At 35.5% G+C, this 19,745-nt stretch overlaps 1 protein-coding gene across 1 annotated transcript; it reads left to right on the top strand.

Moving 5' to 3' along the window:
* The first annotated feature begins 234 nt into the window (after positions 1-234).
* Positions 235-1,314, top strand: LOC110099480. Its single transcript, XM_020826647.1, has 3 exons — positions 235-554; positions 669-842; positions 897-1,314. The coding sequence occupies exons 1-3, from the start codon at positions 235-237 to the stop codon at positions 1,312-1,314; spliced, it is 912 nt and encodes a 303-aa protein (XP_020682306.1).
* Positions 1,315-19,745: the final 18,431 nt, after the last annotated feature.

The following is a 19,745-nucleotide window of genomic DNA, read 5'->3' as shown; positions in this document are numbered from 1 at the left end:
GGTATTGTTGAAACCAAGATTGCTTCTCTTTCTAAAGAAGAATTTGGTAAGTTGATGGGTGAGAACTGGGAATATTTTATGCAGCCTTCTAGAGGTAAATCTAGAGGAATTCTGGTGATCTGGAAATCTGATGTGGCTTCATTCTCATTGATAAACACCTCGGACTAATGTGTGATTGGTGAGCTAAAGGTGTTCAACAAAGGCATTTGGATGGTAGCTACTATTTATGGTAGCATGGAGATACATGGTAGAAGAGAACTATGGAATTTTCTAGATGGAATTTTGAAGCCTGAGGTTCCTTCTGTGGTAGGAGGCGACTTCAACTGCATTCTTTCTCAAGATGAGCAGAAAGGTGGGAAGAAGTTTTCCTTCTCACATGGACTCTTTGAAATGAAGGCTTTTATGAATAGGAATGACCTACATGATGTGGGTATTCTTGGTTCTAAGTTTAGATGGTGTAACAATAAGAGTGGAAGTGTTTGGATCTTGGAAAGGTTGGATAGGTGCATGCTGAATTCGAAAGCTTTGGAGCTGATCAATCAAGAAGCAGTGAGGCATTTGAGTAGAATTGCTTCTGACCATTGTCCCATTGTATTTAAGTTGTTTTTAACAGCAATATCATAAAACCAGATTTTGCAAATTCGAAGATGTATGGCTGTCTTATTCAGCTGCAGCCTCGGTGGTCAAGAATTCTTGGGCAAAACCAGTGAGGGGAGTGATATGGAAGCTCTTAATAAGAAACTGTCAAGGGTCCTTAAAGCCTTGTTTTTTTGGAGCAAGGCTAAACATCAAAAACTGGAAGAATTGAAGGAAAGTCTGAAGGTTGAGATCGAAGAGCTGCAGTTTGAAGAAGCATTGGACAAATAGTTTTCGAATAGCAAAGCTCTGCTTCTTAGATCCAAAGCCAAGGAATTCAACTGCACTCTTGCACGGTTGAATACATGGTGGAGACAAAGGGCTATAGTCAAGTGGATGAAGGAAGGGGATTCGAATTCTACTTTCTTTTATGCCTTTGCTAATGGTAGAAGGAATGGCAATTCGATCAAGCAATTGAAGAATGATGATGGAGAGTTGATTGAAGATCCTGTTATTATAAGGAGCATCTTTTATCAATTTTTCTACATTAAATGGAAGCATAGGGAATACCAATTGGAGAATTGGCCTTCAAATGGGAACATCCTGAAGCAAGAAGACTGTGAAATCTTGGAGGCTATTTTTTCTGTGGAAGAGGTTGAAAAGGTGATTGGAGAACTTGGCAAAAACATTTCTCTTGGAGTGGATGGAATAACCTATTCCTTTTTCAAAGCATACTAGAAGATCATTGAGATGGATGTGTGGAAATCTATTCAACTATGCTTTACTTTGGGTAAAATGTCTTCCAAATGGAAGGAGACATTGGTGGCACTTATACCCAAAGTAAGTAATCCTCTATCTCCTTCAAATTTTAGGCCAATTAGCCTATGCATGTCAATTTACAAAATTGTGGCAAAAGTCTTATTAAATAGATTGATGAAAGTAATTCACTGCTTAGTATCTGAGGAATAAGTGGCATTCATAAAAGGGAGGGCCTTATAAGAGAATATGCTTCTAGCTTAGGAACTTTTTCACAAGTTTAGGTTCTCTAAGTCTAAAAGGGGATTGGTGGCAATCAAACTGGATATGGAGCAGACATACGATAGTATGGCTTGGAACACCCTTAAATAAGTGTTGAGTTACTTTGATTTTCCAGAAAGATTTTTTATCCTTATTATGGAGTGTGTTACTGATCATGTATTCTTGCTGCAAATTTTTTTTTTTTTTGAAGGCTTGCAAACTTGCATTAAGAGAGAAAAGTAAAACTAATTACACTTGGAAAGAATGAAAAGCATCACATTCCTCCTTGATAGCAAATAAAAGCAAGGAAGGAATGCTACTAAAAGAAAAACTATCAAAGAAAAAACTCCTACTACTACCCATGGTAGCACAAAGGTTGGCCACCTTATTACAATTTCTATGAACATGATTAAAAGCCACTTTATGAAAGTCATTAAAAAAAAGAATCTCCTCCAAAGGCCGTCTATCCACAATCTGATTATTCTTCTTGAAAGAAGCTTGAATGGATCTAATAACATTGAGATTATCACTCTCAATAATTACCCCTTTGTACTTAAGCATCCAACTTCTAATATAGTCTTTGACCGAGAGAACAGCCTCCATCTCAAGGTTGTTAATGTCCCAATGAATCCTCTTTTCCCCAAAAGCAAGAATAAACCTTCCTTTATGATCTCTAAAAATTCCCCCCACTCCAGCACAATGGGATCTAAACAGTGAAGCATCAACGTTAATTTTCATCCAATCTTTCGGAGGAGTGCACCAAGACTCATGAGACTCCCAAAGGAGATTGGATCCCCAGTTTGAAAGATAAGGACTACGTTTAATACTAGCCAACACAAGAGCATTTGAAGCCGTCACAGAAGAGGGTAACGCAGTTTTCCCATGCTTCACACAGTTTCTATTTCTCCAGCTTAAGTCCACAACAATGCAGTAAATCCTCACATTGCCAGGCTGACGGTTTGACAAACTCCTCATCTCCTCTAGACTGCTGTTGATATTTTGAAAAATCGGAATACCAATGCCCCAACCTTGTATCTGTTTTATAACATCCAACAGGTACTTGCAATGTACCATAATGGGCTCATAGCTTTCAATACTATTACAGCCCCTCACACAGTTTTTATCCAACCCAAGTCTCCGGTAATGCAGAAAAACCTGTGTGGGAATAGCAGACTTTCCAAGTCTCCACCAGAAAATTTCAACTTTCTTGTTTAGTTTAAGCTTAAACAACCATGTGAAGTAGTCCTCATACTCAAAATTGTAGTTGCACTTCAGGCTATACTCAAAAGACATAGTAGAAATGGACTTACCCGACATCTTCCATAACAATTCTCTGCGGTCCTCCATCCCAGTGACGATCTGAACATTGCTGATCAACATAATGAAATCTACATGGAAAAATTCTTTAAGCAACGAATAGTTCCATTGTCCCTCATCAGATAACAGTTGGCTTATATACATCCCTTCCAAAGCAACACAGTCTACAAAGGTTGGCCAATTGTTGATGCTCATATCCAACACCCAAACATCATTAAGGACATTTATATTATTACCATTACCTATAGCCCATCTGGTAATATTATGCAGTTGTCTTCCCCCATCCGAAAGGATTTTCCAAGCATTTGACGTGCATTTCTTCTGTGATCCATTCCTCAAATCTTCTCCATATTTGTGCTTGATAACTCTGAAACAGAGAGATCCACTTTTCTGGTAGAAATCCCATGCTAGCTTAGATCTTAAAGAATCAACACGTAATAAGGGAGATTGAAGACCCAATCCACCTAAACTTCTTAGTTTACATAGTTCTTCCCAAGCCACATAGTGTAGACTATGCTCTCCACCCGATTTTTGCCAAAGAAACTTTCTACAAAGTTTCTCCACCTCATACAACAACTTCTTAGGAATTAACGAGTGGGTTATGAGAAAATTTGGTATAGTCAACAAGGAGCTTGAGATAAGAGTAATCTTACCTCCCAAAGATAAAGTCTTCTTACCCCAAGCTTTGAGCTTTTCCATCACATTACTAAGTAGATCTTGGAAATCAGCCAACTTCAATCTTCTTAAGGACAATTTGATCCCAAGATAGTTCATCTCCTTCACACTCTTGTAGCCAAGAAATCTGGTCACCTTCTTCTTAATAGTGTATCCAGCTGCCTTACCAAATAAAATCTGAGATTTATTGATATTAATTCTTTGGCCCGTCCAATTGCAAAAATCTTCAACTATCTTCTTCAATGATTTGGCTAAAGGAATGGACACATGAGAGAAAAGAAGTACATCATCTGCATATAAGAGATGAGTAATCCTAGGGCCTCGAGGAGAGACCCTAATACCAAGATCATGACCCTTCTGCTCAATCGAGTTAGACAACAACTGGAAGCACATGATGAATAGATAAGGAGATAGTAGGCATCCTTGTCGAAAGCCACTATGAGCATCAATCCATTCAGAATTCCTTCCATTAATCATTATACAAAATCTCACACCTACAACACAATCCATTAGAAGTTTAGAGAACATATAAGGAAACCCATACCATTTAAGGATCTGATCAAGTACTGGCCACCCCATACTATCATAGGCTTGCTCCATGTCAAGCTTCAAGGCCATCAATCCCTTCTTGTTCTTGGATGACTTAAACTTATGAATAACTTCTTGAGCCAACAAGCAATGTTCAGAGATGGATCTACCCGGCATAAAAGCCATTTGCTCCTCAGTAATCAGATTACCAATGCATTTCTTCAATCTATTGACCAACATAGTTGCTGCAATTTTATAGTTAATCTGACATAAACTAATCTGCCTGTAATCAGATGGAGTTAACGGGCATTTGATCTTGGAAATCAAAACAATGAGAGTGTCTTTCCAAGACTTGTTCATACGGCCAGAATTCAAGAAGCTCCTAATAGCTGCCCATAATATTCTCCATACTATATCCCAATAGCATTTATAAAAGGAAGAAGTCACTCCATCCATACCTGGTGCTCTATTGTTGCCCTGCTGAAAAACCGAAGTCTGCATCTCAGCCACCGTGAACTCCGAGCACAATTCGTCAACAACTCTTTGGCTTAATCTCTGCTTTTTCGATATATTGGGCCAGACACTTAACTCACAATTTCTGCTTCTCCATTTAGCTTCAAAGAACTGAGTGAAAACCTTCTCTATTTCCTCTTCTTCAACATGAACTATATTATTCACATCTATAATTTGAACCACTCTATTTCCATTCCTTCTAGCCGAAGCAAAGTTGTGGAACATCTTTGAATTGTTATCCCCTTCTTCAAGCCATCTAGCCTTTGCCCTTTGATTCCACCATGTAGCCAACTGATTCAAAGTAACATTCAATTCATGTACTTTACTTCTAAGCAAAATGAGATCCTCATTAGTCCAGCCACTGCCATCCGCCTCTTTATTTTGGAGTTCAATGATTTCCTTTTTCAGATCATCCTTGAGGGTCTTCAGATTTTTACATTTGCTTCTACTCCAAAAGAATAATGCCTTCATTGTTCTACAATTCTTCCTTTGAAGGATTTCACTATGATCACCAAAATCATTCTTCTTCCAAGAATGAAAAACAATGCTTCTAGCCGCTGGATAAGACCTCCAAGTATCTTCAAATTTGATATTATTTCTCTTGACTTGAATCTTCCCATCCAATTTGATGGAAATTGGACTATGATCCGATGCTACCCTAGCTAAATGTCTAGTCATAGCGGTCTGGATTCTCTGAAGGGCAATAGAATTCAGCAAACACCTATCCAATCTTTCCCAAATCCGAGAGATTCCTTCTTTGTTGTTACACCAAGTGTACTTTGGACCAATGCTCCTAACATCATGAAAATCTGAATTTAACATGAATTGCTTCATCTCCCTTGGCCCTTTGGAAAAAAGAAATCTCTTACCTCCTCTCTTCTCCTCCTTGCTCATGATACAATTAAAATCCCCCCCAATGATAGCTGGAATAGGATCCTTCAAATTCTCTTCAAGCTGCCTCCAAAGCTCCTCTCTTTCATTACAACAACGACTCCCATAAACCGTAGCAATCTTCCACATACCCATACTAGGGATCAACAAATCCCCCAAAATTACTTGTGAAGAAGTATTTCTAACCACAAAAGAGACAATTCTCTTATCCCATAACACAAGCATACCACCGGCCAAGCCTGCAGCTGGGACATGAACAAAATCCCAATTATTCCCAATGAGATAATCAATCTCCTTCCTACCAATATGAGACATCTTAGTCTCCAAAAGACCAACAAAACAAACATCCTGTTCTCTAACTACCTCCTTCAGATACAAGGCAGCCTCCCTCTTCCTAGCCCCCCTGCAATTCCAAAAAAGAAGGGTAGACATTAAGATTTGATTGGGGGACTCTCCCCACTCATGGAACTCATTCTTCCATCTCTTCTCTTCTTTTTCTGATATGTTTCAATAGGTCCCAAAGATTTGATCTCCTTGACAAGTTTAGCCTTACTGCTCCCATTCTGAATTATCATATCTGAGCTCTTCATACCTATATCACCAAAATTCGCTGCACTGTTTCCATCTTCATTAATCTTCTCATTGCCCTGTCTTTCCAATGCCTCTGAATTATCAACCTCCACATGCTTCTTCACGGGTTCATCACCTGAATCAATCATCAGAATATCAAACCTATTGTTAACCTCAATAGGATGAGAGTTTCTAACATAATTCCGCTGTCCACCTTCCTCCTTACTTTGCACAACCAAATTTTCATTTCTAACATTCAAATTACAGAGTTTAACTCCATTCTTCAGCTCAATATAATCGGCTTTCTGCATAGGTTTGGGCATCACATTACCCATCTTATTTATCTTTTCCTCATTCAATTTTCTCCCATCTCCCCATTGCTTGACAGAGCGATTATTTTTGAAATGAACATGAATCCATGGGCCGTATTCTGACTTGATCATTCCAAAACTGGTTTCCGGGATGGCATTCCCGGGTTCGTCTACAACCACTTCAGAAGAGGCCTGATCTCTAATCCCTTGGGCAACCTCATCAGGGCATTCATCTTTATTGTGACCCACACAGCCACAATGATAACAAAGCAAATCCACCTTCTCATATTCCACCCGCTGAAAAAACCTGCCCGCTGAGCCTTCCACCCATACTCCATTTGGTAATTTCTTTTCCAAATCAATTTTAACACATATCCGAGCGAACTCCCTCTTCCCCCAACGGAATGTATTACCATCAATATACATCGGCGTCCCAAACCGAGATGCAATTCTTGATAAGTTGTCTTCATCCCAGCAATACAGTGGCAAACAGGGGAATTGAATCCATATAGGAGCGGTGATACCCTTGAAAGAATAAGGATCAAACTCAGCATTCCACCTATCCATACCAACAATGTTCCCTCCGATAAACCATGGTCCACCATTGAGTACTTTCTCCACAGCCTCTTCCATCTTGAAAGAACAAAGGATCCAATCCATACCTATTGAGGTTAAATGAAAACCTCCATACTTGCTCCATTGTCTCCTTAGCTCAAAGCTACACATTGGGAATGGCACATTGCTACCCAAAACTTTAATAACCACAGAATTTCTCAAAACATGCTTATTTTTCTCCTCCATCTCTGAATTCAGCAAAAAAGCAACCCCATCCTCAGAAAGTTCAACTTTTTCTCGGTTCCATTCCATCTTGATGTGCTTCGGCTTGGACCACGCATTGCCCACCTCATTCCATCCTTCTATTTTTGCATTATCCGTTACCAATCCTTCAGCTTCCATATCCACACCATGATTATTACCAAGATCAAGCTCTTTCACACATTCTTGAAACTTGCAAGAATCCCGATCCTCTTTCGAACCACGAATACTAGCAGAATCACCATCCATCGACGAATCAATTCCAGATTTATTAAAATCAAGATTCAAAATACTTGCCCGTGCTCGATCATCACCTCTCACTTTTGCTTCATCTTCCATAATCACCTTCTTTCCCTTACCTTCGATCACCGACAGACGAGACGGAGGTCTCATCCCTTCTCTGATTACAATCCCATTTCTGCCTCTACCACCATTCTGAGTCGCTATAGGAGGTTGCAGAGTAGCCATAACAATCAACAAGGAACTCCGATCATCATCCGATGACTGTGCCTCCCACCGTAGACAAACGCGGGAACAGAAAATTTGAAAAAGGCGATTTTCTCTCTAGAAAATCCCAGACGTTCTCTCTCTTATAATTAATAGTCAAGAAAATGAAAAATGACTACTCTTTTTTCTCTTGGTGCAAAATTAATGGAGTTGATCTGGAAGGAATTAGAGGAAGGAGCAGCTTTAGGAAGGGTTTCCCTTTATCTCCTTACTTGTTCATTCTTTGCTCCCAATTACTCACTAATGCCTTCTTGTCCAAAGGAAGGAATTTGGGTTTAAAAGTAGCCCCTATGGCTCCAAGGATTTCGCATTTATTATTTGTGGATGACATATTGATCTTCTCTAATGCCAAAATGGAGAATCTAAAGAGAATAAAAAAAATCACTATGGATTATTGTAGTTGGACGGGTCAACAAGTAAATGTTTCAAAATCCTCTATTATTTATAGCAAGAATATGGAGAGAAGAAGGAGGAGGGTAATCTATAATCTTATGGGGTTCATGGAGATCAAAGAGCTCAATTACTTGGGAAATAAAATTATTTTAAGAAGACTTGTGGCAACATACTTCTCAAAGATTTTGGAGAAAGTAGCATTTAAATTGGACATATGGGGAAAGAAGTTTATCTCTTTGGCTGGCAAAGTGATCCTTATCAAATCTGTGTTGCAAGCTATTCATGTCTTCTACACATTTATATCTCTGGTTCAGTTAAGTATATTGAAGAAACTTTATAGGATGTGTAGGGAATTTCTATGGAATAAAAGCAATGGGGATAGCGGTTTACATTATGTGTGATGGAAAGATATATGCTAACTGGAAAGCAAAGGAGGTCTTGGTATTCATTCAGCTGTAGATACGGTGGAGCCCCTTAGAGCTAAGCTAGTTTGGAACTTTTTTAAGAAGCCAGATTCTATGCTTATTAAATCATTATCAGCTAAATATGGTAAAAATGTCTAGGATGATGATAGAAGGTTGAACTCTTCTTCAACTTGGAAATTAATGCTAATTGGAGCAAAGGCTTTAAGGAAAATTATAAGGTGGAGTATTAAAGATGGGACTTCAGTAAATGTTATAAGGATATTTGGATCCTTGATAAAAGTTTGGACAGATGGCCCACATTCATTGCAATGGAGATTGACAATTTAACTAATTTGTCAAGCTTTATTTTGGATAGAGAATGGATACTAGAGAAGCTGCAGGAGTTCTTCAGGATGAACTGGTGAAAGTAATCTGCAAAATAAAGATTGAACTGGAAAATCATGAAGATGTTTTGGAACTGTTGAAAAATCATTTTGGAAAAACTATTTCAGCTATGGTAAGATATGTTAATGTTAATGGGGAAGAGAACGAACATATGTTAATTTAGGATTAGAATTGCATTAAAAATTTGAATCTCAATCCTCGTGTTTCATTTTTTTGGTGGAAACTCTTGAAGAATGCTATCCCTACAACGGACTTCTTAATGCATAGAAGATTAATTGAAATATTATCAAAAAAATATAAGTTTTTAAAATTTAAAATTTAAAATATTATCAAAATAACTTCAAAATGTTGTTGAGATATCCTCTAATTATTTAAAATAATTTAACTATTTAATATTTAAAATAATTTAAAATATATCCAAATTTTTTTTAATTAATGTTAATTTCAAATTAAAGTATTTAATTTTCAAAAAATTTTGATATATAATAAATATTTTTTAATTAAAATAAATTTTAATAACTTTTTTTAAAGGAATTTGGACTTAAAAATAATTTAAACTTAATTAAAATTTAATTTAACTAAAATGGTGGTGGGAAACACATGTGGTAAGCTCAAGTTTGCCATCCTAAACCAAGAATAATCATTTTTTGATGGTGTAATTCTTGGCAATAATTGCACCACCGACAATCATTGCGAATCAGCAAAACCATGAACGTTATTTCACTTATATGAGCAGCTCAATCGCAGAATCATCTAATTGAGAAATATTTGAGATGGATGAAAAAGATCAAGCTAGATGAAGATCAACACAATTGCACAGTCCTATGGATCAGAGAAATTATAGTACAGCTCAATTCAAACTATTGATCAAAAGATCAACGGACTGAATAATATGCAATCAATGCACATAGCATATTTATCTGATCCTATGCTATTCTGAATCAAGGGCTTAGATGCAGTCAGATGATGAGTCTGATCGCAGGATTAAATGTGTAATTAACTAAGATTATGGAGCGTCAAGATCTAGACCATTGATCTAGAAATCAATTATAGAGATTTTGTACATTAGGATCTTACATAAGACTAAATCCCTAATGAGAAAATTGACTCAAACTCACTAATGGATCAACCAAAATGCTTGAAATTTTAAACCTAGGATGTGCATATGAATAGAAATTATTGGGGCTTGATTTCATAGTTTAAAAATCACTTATTGAATAGCAAACAATATATAAGTGTTCTACCCTAGGGTTTAGGTTTTAATTGATTTAAGTGATAGTTTGATAAGTTTAAGACATGGCTGAGCTTGTAGACTATCCACGTATCTCATCTCATTAAAATCATGGTCTGAAATAATCCAAATCAACTTTTATTTGAACTGGATGGAAGCAGGCTTTGGTTTGCTAGAAAGCTTTCCGCCGATGAGCTTTTAACCATGGAATTTTATTAGAAAATGTAGAGGGGGCTGAAAGTGTAATAAGGTTTGACTAATGGGAAAGTTTTAAGCTTGGATAGACTTCTTTGAGCAGTTAACTGGTCACAGTGGAATGAGGTGGCACTTGGGAAGTTTAAGTTTGGTAGTGAGTTAAATCCAAGGGTGTTCGAAGAGATGGAATGCATATATGAAAGTGTTAGTGAATGGAGAAAGAGGTTTGATCAAGTTATTGTAAGTTGACTTAGTCAAATCTACTTAGATTTGATTCATCAATAGTTAGGGTATGTTTGTAATCAATTTGAAGCTTTATAGGTACTAGATAATTATGATTGGACCAAGTGTATTGAGTTTGATTAAATTTAACAAGTTGATTAAATCACCTTCATTATGGTTTGACTCATAAGGAGCTCAAGCACATTGAAACTTTAGCATGAGATATGACTAATATCTTAACAAGGGTTTGAAAAAATATATATGGTGATTTAACCAAAGGTAAGGGATTTGACCAAGCATTTAAGTTGACTTGGTCAAAGTTAATAGATTATGATTCTCCTATGGTTAAGGCATATTTAAGCCATGAAATGGAATAAATCTGGAGGTTTGATGGAGTTTGGATGGGTCTTATTTAAGTGAATAGGAGGATTGGCTCAAATAAAACCAGTTTGACCAAACTTTGATTGAGTTGACCAAGTCAACTATTGACTAGATCAACATATCCAGTCAAGTCCAAATCACTAGGAGAGATGTTCAAAGGGGTTTGACTGAGCTTGGAAAATATTTGAAGTTGAATTAAGTGAGCATATAGTTTATGTTTGGTTTGGTCAACATAGGTTGACTTGGTCAACCAGGTTGATCCAATGATAGGATTTGGGTTTAATAAATTTGAAATGATTAAAGAAATCTTTTAGAGATGGTTTCATAGACTATTGGGGTGTTTTCGTCCAAAATGGGTGTTTGAACCCTTAAAGGGTGTTTTGGTCAAACATAATTGACATGGTTAACAAAGTCAAACTAAAACCTGAGTCTAGGCCTAATGGATCTCAAATGACATTTGGGATTTATTGGATGAGGTCTCAAGGATTAAAGAGATTGAACCATGTTAAGTATTGGCCAAAATCCCTTTAATAAGCATTTTGGTCATTTTGACCTCCAGTCAACTCTGATCAAATTTGGTCCAGCAAAGTGTAGGATTCTAGTCAACAAGTGATAATGAAAGCTATAGGCATTGTCAAGGAGTTTGGGGAAGGTCCCAAGGTCAATTTCCACAAGGTGATAAATTCAGTGGCATATGCTATAAATATTTAAAAGTTTTACAACCTTTAGAAATCAACCTGGCTTCTAGGATTAGACCTTCAAATGAGTTCAAATTTGGCAAGTTGATGCTAGATTTATGCCATGTCAATATGCAACTAACATATCACAAATCAGATGTCATTTGACTAGATTTCCATGTGATAGAAAATTCTCTTAGGATTGGTTTCAGGACTTAGACTCTTAGCCTAAGGTTTAGAATTGGAAATATAGGCTTTAGCTGGATTCTAAGTTTGATTGTGTGAGATTTGGAGTATCCAAATCTACCATAATCACATAAATGACTAGGTTTGATTGGGTAAGACCAAGACCTAATTAAACATTAAATTGAACTATGAATATAGATATGATAGAAGTCTGGAGTGGAAATTAAATTGGAGGCTAGATTGAAATTTGATTGGGACTTCTTTTATTAATAAGTGGACAAAATTTAATCCTAGGATCACCAAGCAAGAGTTTAGATAGGCCTTGATGACCTCATACCAAAATGAGGTCAATAAAGAGCAAGGAATAGATCACAACTTTTCAGCTCCTAGAACTCGTTAGTAGAACGGGATTGCTGAAAGAAAGAACATAATCTTAGAAGAAGCTACTTGTGATATGTTAGCTAAATACACATTTCCTAAATATTTCTTGGTAGAAGAAGTAAATATAGTTTGTTTCATTCTAAATGAGTTAATGTTAGATCTGTGCTAAACAAGAAACCCTATGAAATTCTTACGAGTATGACACCCAACCTCTCTCATGATCATGTCTTTTGATGTAAAGTATTCATTCTAAATAATCAAAAATCTTTATTAGGAAAGTTTGATGCCAAAATGGATGAAAGAGTTTTTCTAGGATACTAAAATGTTGGAAAATCCTATAGAGTTTTCAATAAAAGGATACTGGTGGTAGAGGAGACCACTCTTATAGAATCTAATAAATCTTCTAATTCTAGAGGATCGATGGTAGAAGAAGAAGAAGTGGTTGAAGTCATCCAAGGAGTAGAATCTATAAATTTGGAAGAAAGGGCAGAACCTAAAAATTCACTACCTAGAGAATGGAGATAACTTTCAAGTCATCCTAAAGAACTGATGTTAAGAGACCCATCTAAAGGTGCTAGAACTAGGTATAGACTTAGAAAAGAAGTTAACAACTTTGCCTTTATCTCAATGATTCAACCCATAAACATAAATCAGGAACTATCTAATGAATTATGGATCTCAACCATGCAAGAAAAATTGAATTAATTTGTTAGAAATAATATTTGGGAGCTAGTTAAAAGACCTAAAGACTAGAGTATTGTTGGAACAAAATGAGATTTCAAAAATAAAATGAATGACTCTACTGTAGTGGTAAGAAACAAAGCAAGATTAGTGGCTAAGGGGTACAACCAGATACAAGGAATTGACTTTGAAGAGACTTTTTCTCCTATAACTAGATTATAAGTCATAAGGGTGCTACTAGCTTTTATCTGCTTTAAGGGATTCAAATTGTACCAAATGGATGTTAAAAGTGCCTTTCATAATGGGGTAATAAAATAAGATTTGTGTGCTAAATAACCCCCAAGCTTTAAAAATTCCCAATTTTCCAATCATGTGTTTTTGTTTTTTATTCTATCTTTCAGTGTTTTATGCCTTGCTTTCATGCATGTGCTTGTTTATTTTTTTATATCATTCTTTTAAAAAAAGTTTTAAAATTTATGAATATGATCAATGCTCACTTTAGTAGTTGAATTTTTTCTTTAAATGAAAATCTTACCTTATTTTTTTTATTATCTTATGTAAGTAGTGATTGACTTATCTAAAATTGTTAAACGAAGAAAAATTGGTGATTATCCCTCTTCCCCTAACTCCTTTAGTGGTGCAATTTCTTTTTGAATCAAAATCAATTCCAAATTAAAAAATAGGCTTAGAAATAGAGATCTTCTTCATCATCGTACAATCATTTATCTCATATGAATACTTTTACAAGTCAATGAATCTCCTTCAAATTTTATTAATCAAGTTGTTAGTCTCAATCATATGGATTGGGTTTTCATTTATGGTTTACACTTCCTTATATAAGAGAGTAAATTTTTCTTCTCTTATATTTGGAAGATAATCTCACAACTTAGAGGATTTTTTGTGTAGAATTTATAAAGGAAACAAGTTTGCAAAAATGAAAAGTGACACAAAATGAGCCAAAAATTTTAAAAGATGTATAAAGTCTACAAAATAATTGTAAGATGCACAAAGTGTATAAAAAACTAAAAGATGCATAAGGTTTGCCAAAAACTGATAAAAGAAACATAATGAGTGCAAAATGAGTTAGCTTCCCTTTTTTTTAATCTTTTAATCTTAGAAGAATTCATGTACCAATTGATATCATCTACACTTATATTTGAAAATCATGATTCTTAATTTATTACTTTCCGATGCTATTCTCTTATATATATTTAGATTTTTTTATTTAAAAAGACTTTAACCTATAAGGAGCTTGAGCTAGGGTTAACAAAATTCAAATCTCAAATTTCCAAACTAGAAAAAGTACATAAAAAGACAATTGATAGTAAAAAAAATCCCAAATGGAAAACTTAAACTGCAAGGATACCCAACTCAAAGGAACCAGATAACATAACCAAAAGTCCAAGCATAATACCACTTGAAAATCAGGGCTTCCAAACACCTGGAAGCCAAATCTATAGAACATGGGGCCACCAAACCCAGTAAAAATAGAAATGTTCTAGAGAAACCCCATCAGTAAAATCCTCTAGCAGACCAAACATGAGGCATCCCCCAAGCTAAACATAAGCTCCATCCACCCAACCACATTAAACTCTTAACATATGGAATACCAATTTTATCTAATCTAAAAAAATCTATTTTAAAGGAAAAGGTAAGTTCATAGTAAAAATATCAGTGAAACAATCCAAACCCCAAAATAGCAAGCTATTCGGCACAAGCATTCCCCTCCTTATACACATGTGAAGGAGAAGTTAACCAATTTGCCTCACTCCACAAGTAATTCTAGTTTTTATTGTTTGTTTTATTTTATGATCGTTGTTTACTCTTATACTTTTGTTGTTTATAATTTTTTTATATTTGTTGTTGTTTCCTCTTTTTTGTGATGTTAAAAGGAGAAGTAGCATGTTATTGGTATATTGTATTTTATTCTAAAATATTTAATTCCATATTTATCTCTTAATACTATGTATTATGTTTTTATGTGTTTTTTTTTCCTTAAAAAATAAAATAAAATAAAATAATTAAAAAAACCAACACCACCTTCTTTTTGAAAGAATTTTGAAATATAAACCAATAATGTTTGCTATCATAAAAAGGGATATATTATTACAAATTTGGACCAAGTCTTGTGATTTTAATGATAACAAATATAATTTGATTTCATACCATGCTATCTCATGATAATTGAATTTATTATTATTATTATTATTATTATTTTTTTTATATATATATATATATATATATATATATATCAAACACGACCTACATCCACTCCCTGAAGTCTCCCACTTCAGGTATTACACTATTACCACTAGTGTCTCTCCTTTTGCCCCCACAGCAAGGAGGAGAAACCTTCACAAAATCTCTCTTTCACCATTACCCGATGCAGTAGAGAACCGTCCTCCTTTTACACCCTCCAAGTGCCAGCAGAGAACCTTCCACTATTCACACTCTCTAAGTATAGGCAAAGAATCTTCCGTAGTTCACACTCTCCAAGTGTAGGCAGAGAACCTTTCGTTATTCATACTCTCCAAGTGTAGGTAGAGAACCTTCCCTTATTCACACTCTCCAAGTATAGGCAGAGAACCTTTTGGCTGTTCACACTCCTAGAGTGTAAGCAAAGAACCGGATCTTCTTGAAAGACCTTCTCATGAGAAATCTAAAAGGACAAGATAAAAGAGTGAAGAAATCATAAAGTACACATAAAGATCCTTACCTTTGAGTAGACAAGTGAATCCTTCATGCTTCAATAGTAAGAAATCTCCTTCATACACTCTATCTCACTCTCTACTTCAAACACACTCTCTCACTCTCTCCTTCAAATTTCCTTTAGTATTCATGAAGACCAAGTGACAAAAAGATTTCATGACAGTCTTAAGTAGACCTTTTATAGAAAAGACAAAAATAACCATCCAAAAAATTGCAATTTTCAATTTTTGACCGTCCATGATTGTCCCGTATGATTAAATTTTGTACGTATGAACAATATAAAAAATTGTTGCGTACGAATACAATGTAAATTGGTACAAACTGCCTTCATACCTGATCATCATCCCATATGAACGTGTTCACCAGTACGAACAATTATTCCTAAAGTTTGTTGGTACAAAAATGCAGGACTGACTACATGTTTATAGAATAGAGAAGATCATCATAGGACATTTGGAAAATATCATCTAGATGAAGAGTTTATTTGTCAAATCCAAAGCCGATCATCCTAGGACGAACGATAAATATCATCTGGATGAATAGTTTATTTGGTAAATATAAAGCTGATCATCCTGGGATGAATAATAAATATTATATGGATGAATAATTCATTTGGGAAAAAATAGAGTCGATCATCCTGGGATGAATGATAAATATCATCTGGATGAATAATTTATTTGGCAAATACAGAGCCGATCATCCTGGGATGAACGATAAATATTGAAAGTTTGTTAGGGATGTTAGGCCCTTATAAACTAGTCCTAAGGCTAACCAAAAAGGGGTGAATCGATATTTTAAAATAAATCTTTCGATCAAAAACACAAACCAAGATTCACCACAGAGAAAACACAATGCGGAAATTAAATGCGGAAATAATAAAGGAAAGAACACACCAGATTTATAGTGGTTTGGTCAAACCTTGACCTACGTCCACTCCTCGGAGCCACCCTCCGAGTATTGCACTAAACTAAGTTTCTCTCCTTCAGCCCCCACAGCTAGGCGTAGAAGCCCTTTCAAAATCACTTCCACCTTCCCCGGTGCGGCGGAGTCATCGAGTCCTTTGACACCAAAGAGATCTTCTTCTTCTGTGAACTTCCCTCAAGACAAGCCTTGAATTCGATGGTATTAAGGTGCAATCTTGTCAGAGCAGCCATGTGAAATCCCCCTCCACACTCCCTTTAGTCCCCCTCACATGATCTTTTCCCTCTCTCAAACTTCACCCTTTCCTCACTCCCTTTTAAGCTCTCTCTTCAAGTTTCCCCCAGAAGAACGAATCTAAAATGGCTGCCAAAGACACTTAAAAAAGTGCCTTGTCAAAAGCTTAAATAGAAGATCTCAAAATGAGCTCAGTAATGCAACTTGCCGACTTTATCGTCCAGGCTGATAGGAATATCATCCTGGCCGATCAGTACAAAAATAAGCACAATCAGTCGGGACGATTTGGGATGATCAGAAGAAAATTGGTTACATCGTCCAGGCTAATACAATATCATCCTGGATGTTTAGTTCAAATCTAAGTACAATCATCCTGATCATCACCCGGAATAGAGTCTAGCTGATGTTAATCATCCAGGCCATCTTCCTGACCGAACCTGTGATTGTCCCGATCGATGTGATCGTATCCAAGGTAAAAATAACTAAAAATAGTATAAGATAAATTTTATTGATATCAAGGTAAATCATAATAAATTTAATCGTGGTTAATATCAATTAAACATGAAAATAAAAACAACTAATAAAAAACACAAACAAAAAATGGTTACAAAAACTCCAAACATCATCAGATCACATCACAAGTACAACATCGACAATCACAAAAGAAGTACAGTCATCATTCTAAGGAGCCCTGATCTGGGGGAGATGGCTGGTTGAAGAAATTAAAATAGTTACTCATCATAGCCATATTTGAGCTCACAGAGTCGAATTAACCTCGTATCCAGCCCAAGTCCTGCTGGTACTGCTCATCCTGCTTCTGTAGATGAGTCTCAATTTAATGAAAGCATCGATCAAAGTGACTCTTGGGATGATTAAAACGATGAACCATCTCCTGAAAGTCTGGTCTACCAGCAGGCGCAGGTGCAGGTGTTCTCTTCTCTCCCTCAGTGTCAATACCTTCATCATGTTTAGCAAAGATAGCTTGAAATGAACCATCATTATAGAAGATGAGCTCTTCTAGATGTGTCACATCAGGATAAACTAAATCATACTTATTTTCAAGAAAATATGTCACAAGGTGTCCTAAAGCTAAGTTCTTCTTTCTCTTATGGGATACATGTCAAATTTTAGAAAGCCCATAAAGGTAGTCAAGAATGAGTTGGGCTTCGTCAAAAGGTTGGCCTGTAATGATCAGATAAGTTACGGTGGAAAGAAAAGGAGTGATATTTATTCGATCACCAACTTTTGGAATGATAGAAGTCCTAAGAACATGCTAGATAATCCTAGAATCTTATTGTAAGGTGTTTACCCTAGGCAAATGACATAGTTGTCTAACCCCTCTAACAACTCAGTTTATCTCAGTCCAATCAAAGTTTGAAGCAGAAGTCAAGGTGTGGGCTCTTACTCCTTCAGTTCTCAAATTTAAAAATATCCCCATATCTTCCTTTGTTATTTCTACATGCTTCTCCAGAACATAGGATCTAACTCTATTTTGATCAGAGTTAAAAGTCATGTTTGCAAGAAAATAGTAGAAAGTTTTCTTGTTATAAGAGTGAATCAGAGTGAGGATAAAAGTGAATTGGGTATAGGCAAAAAGTGGCTTTACTTGATAGATAGTGTTCTCCTGAATAAGAACTCTAGAAGGGGTGATTTTTTGTCAAAACAAACCTAGGAAAAGATTATTCATTTTCTTTGGATAGGAAACTTTCATTGGCATTCCTAGACGAAGGTCACTTGGTGAGTTCCTTAGCATTTCTAGTCCTTTTGCTTAAGCTTGCCAATGAAAGATTGAGGGAAAAGAAGGTTAGAAAAAGCTTTTGAACATAATGAAATTTGAGTTCTAAAGCCCTTCTAATTAAAGAAAAATGACTTTTTGTATAGACAAAAAGGGATTCGTCACATACGATGTTTGTGTTCGTACGTACAAAATAAATTTTTGAATGTACGAATGCATGCGTTTAAAATGAAATGATTTTTTGTTATCATACAAGTTACGAGGCATCCTTTCATACAGACTTTTTGACCAAACAATCGTACAGACAAATAGGTGTTCGTTCGGGATGATACATTATTTAAGATTATTTTTATAACTGTTTGAATCATCCCCAGCTTAGAATTCCATGTGTTTTTATGTACGAGCTACAGGTTCATATGTACGATCAGAAATAAAAACTATTTCTATCAGTATAACCATCTACATGCGTACATATAAATGAATACACATCATCTAGACGATCCTTGGATCGTACAGATGAACTTTTAAAATAACTAAAAACTACACACATGCCGTTTAACTCAACGTTTGATGCGCTACAGGATTCATCAAGTACGAAATAAATTTCATACAGACAAATGTCACACTTAGAAACTTTCGTAAGATTGCTCAAAAATATGAATTTCAATGTGAAAATATTTTGAAAACACAAAAAATTTGACAAAAATCACAAAAGCAAACACGCAAAAAAATAGAAAAAAAACACAGAAGTAAAATCAAAAACATACTCACAAAAACATATATCAATGTTGCAGAAACTTTCAGTGAGCATTCAAATCAATTACACCAAGCCTTGTTTTTAATGTATTGAAATTCAAAGGCTAGTGGTCTTGTAAAAATATCTGCAAGTTGATTTTCAGTTGAAACATGATTGATTTCAATTTCTCCTTTGGATACATGATCTCTTATGAAATGATGTCTGATGTCAATATGTTGGGTTCTTGAATGTTGAATAGGACTTTTAGAAATACAAATGGCACTAGTGTTACATAATAAATGGGAATTGTGCCTATTGTTAATCCTAAATCAATCAACTATTATTTCAACCAAAGTACTTGTGCCACACAACATCCTAAGGCATTATATTCAGCTTCAGCAATAAATAGGGCTGCGAAATTCTATTTTCTACTGGACAAGGAGACTAAAAAATTTCTAATAAATTGACATATTCCATAAGTACACTTTCTATTAATCCTACAACCTATAAAGTCTGAATCTGAATATCCAATT

This window comes from Dendrobium catenatum, unplaced genomic scaffold (genome assembly GCF_001605985.2).
Source record: "Dendrobium catenatum unplaced genomic scaffold, ASM160598v2 fragScaff_scaffold_589, whole genome shotgun sequence".
In the NCBI taxonomy this organism is placed as follows: Eukaryota; Viridiplantae; Streptophyta; class Magnoliopsida; order Asparagales; family Orchidaceae; genus Dendrobium; species Dendrobium catenatum.
Note: the sequence above shows the minus strand (reverse complement) of the source record. Positions and strands in the feature narration are given on the sequence as shown.

Coding starts and splice junctions, on each gene's coding strand:
- LOC110099480 (XM_020826647.1), top strand. CDS start 235: ATGGAGATACATGGTAGAAGAGAACTATGGAATTTTCTAGATGGAATT. Junction 555..668: donor ATCAATCAAGAAGCAGTGAG/GCATTTGAGTAG, acceptor TGTCTTATTCAG/CTGCAGCCTCGGTGGTCAAG. Junction 843..896: donor GTTGAGATCGAAGAGCTGCA/GTTTGAAGAAGC, acceptor TCTGCTTCTTAG/ATCCAAAGCCAAGGAATTCA.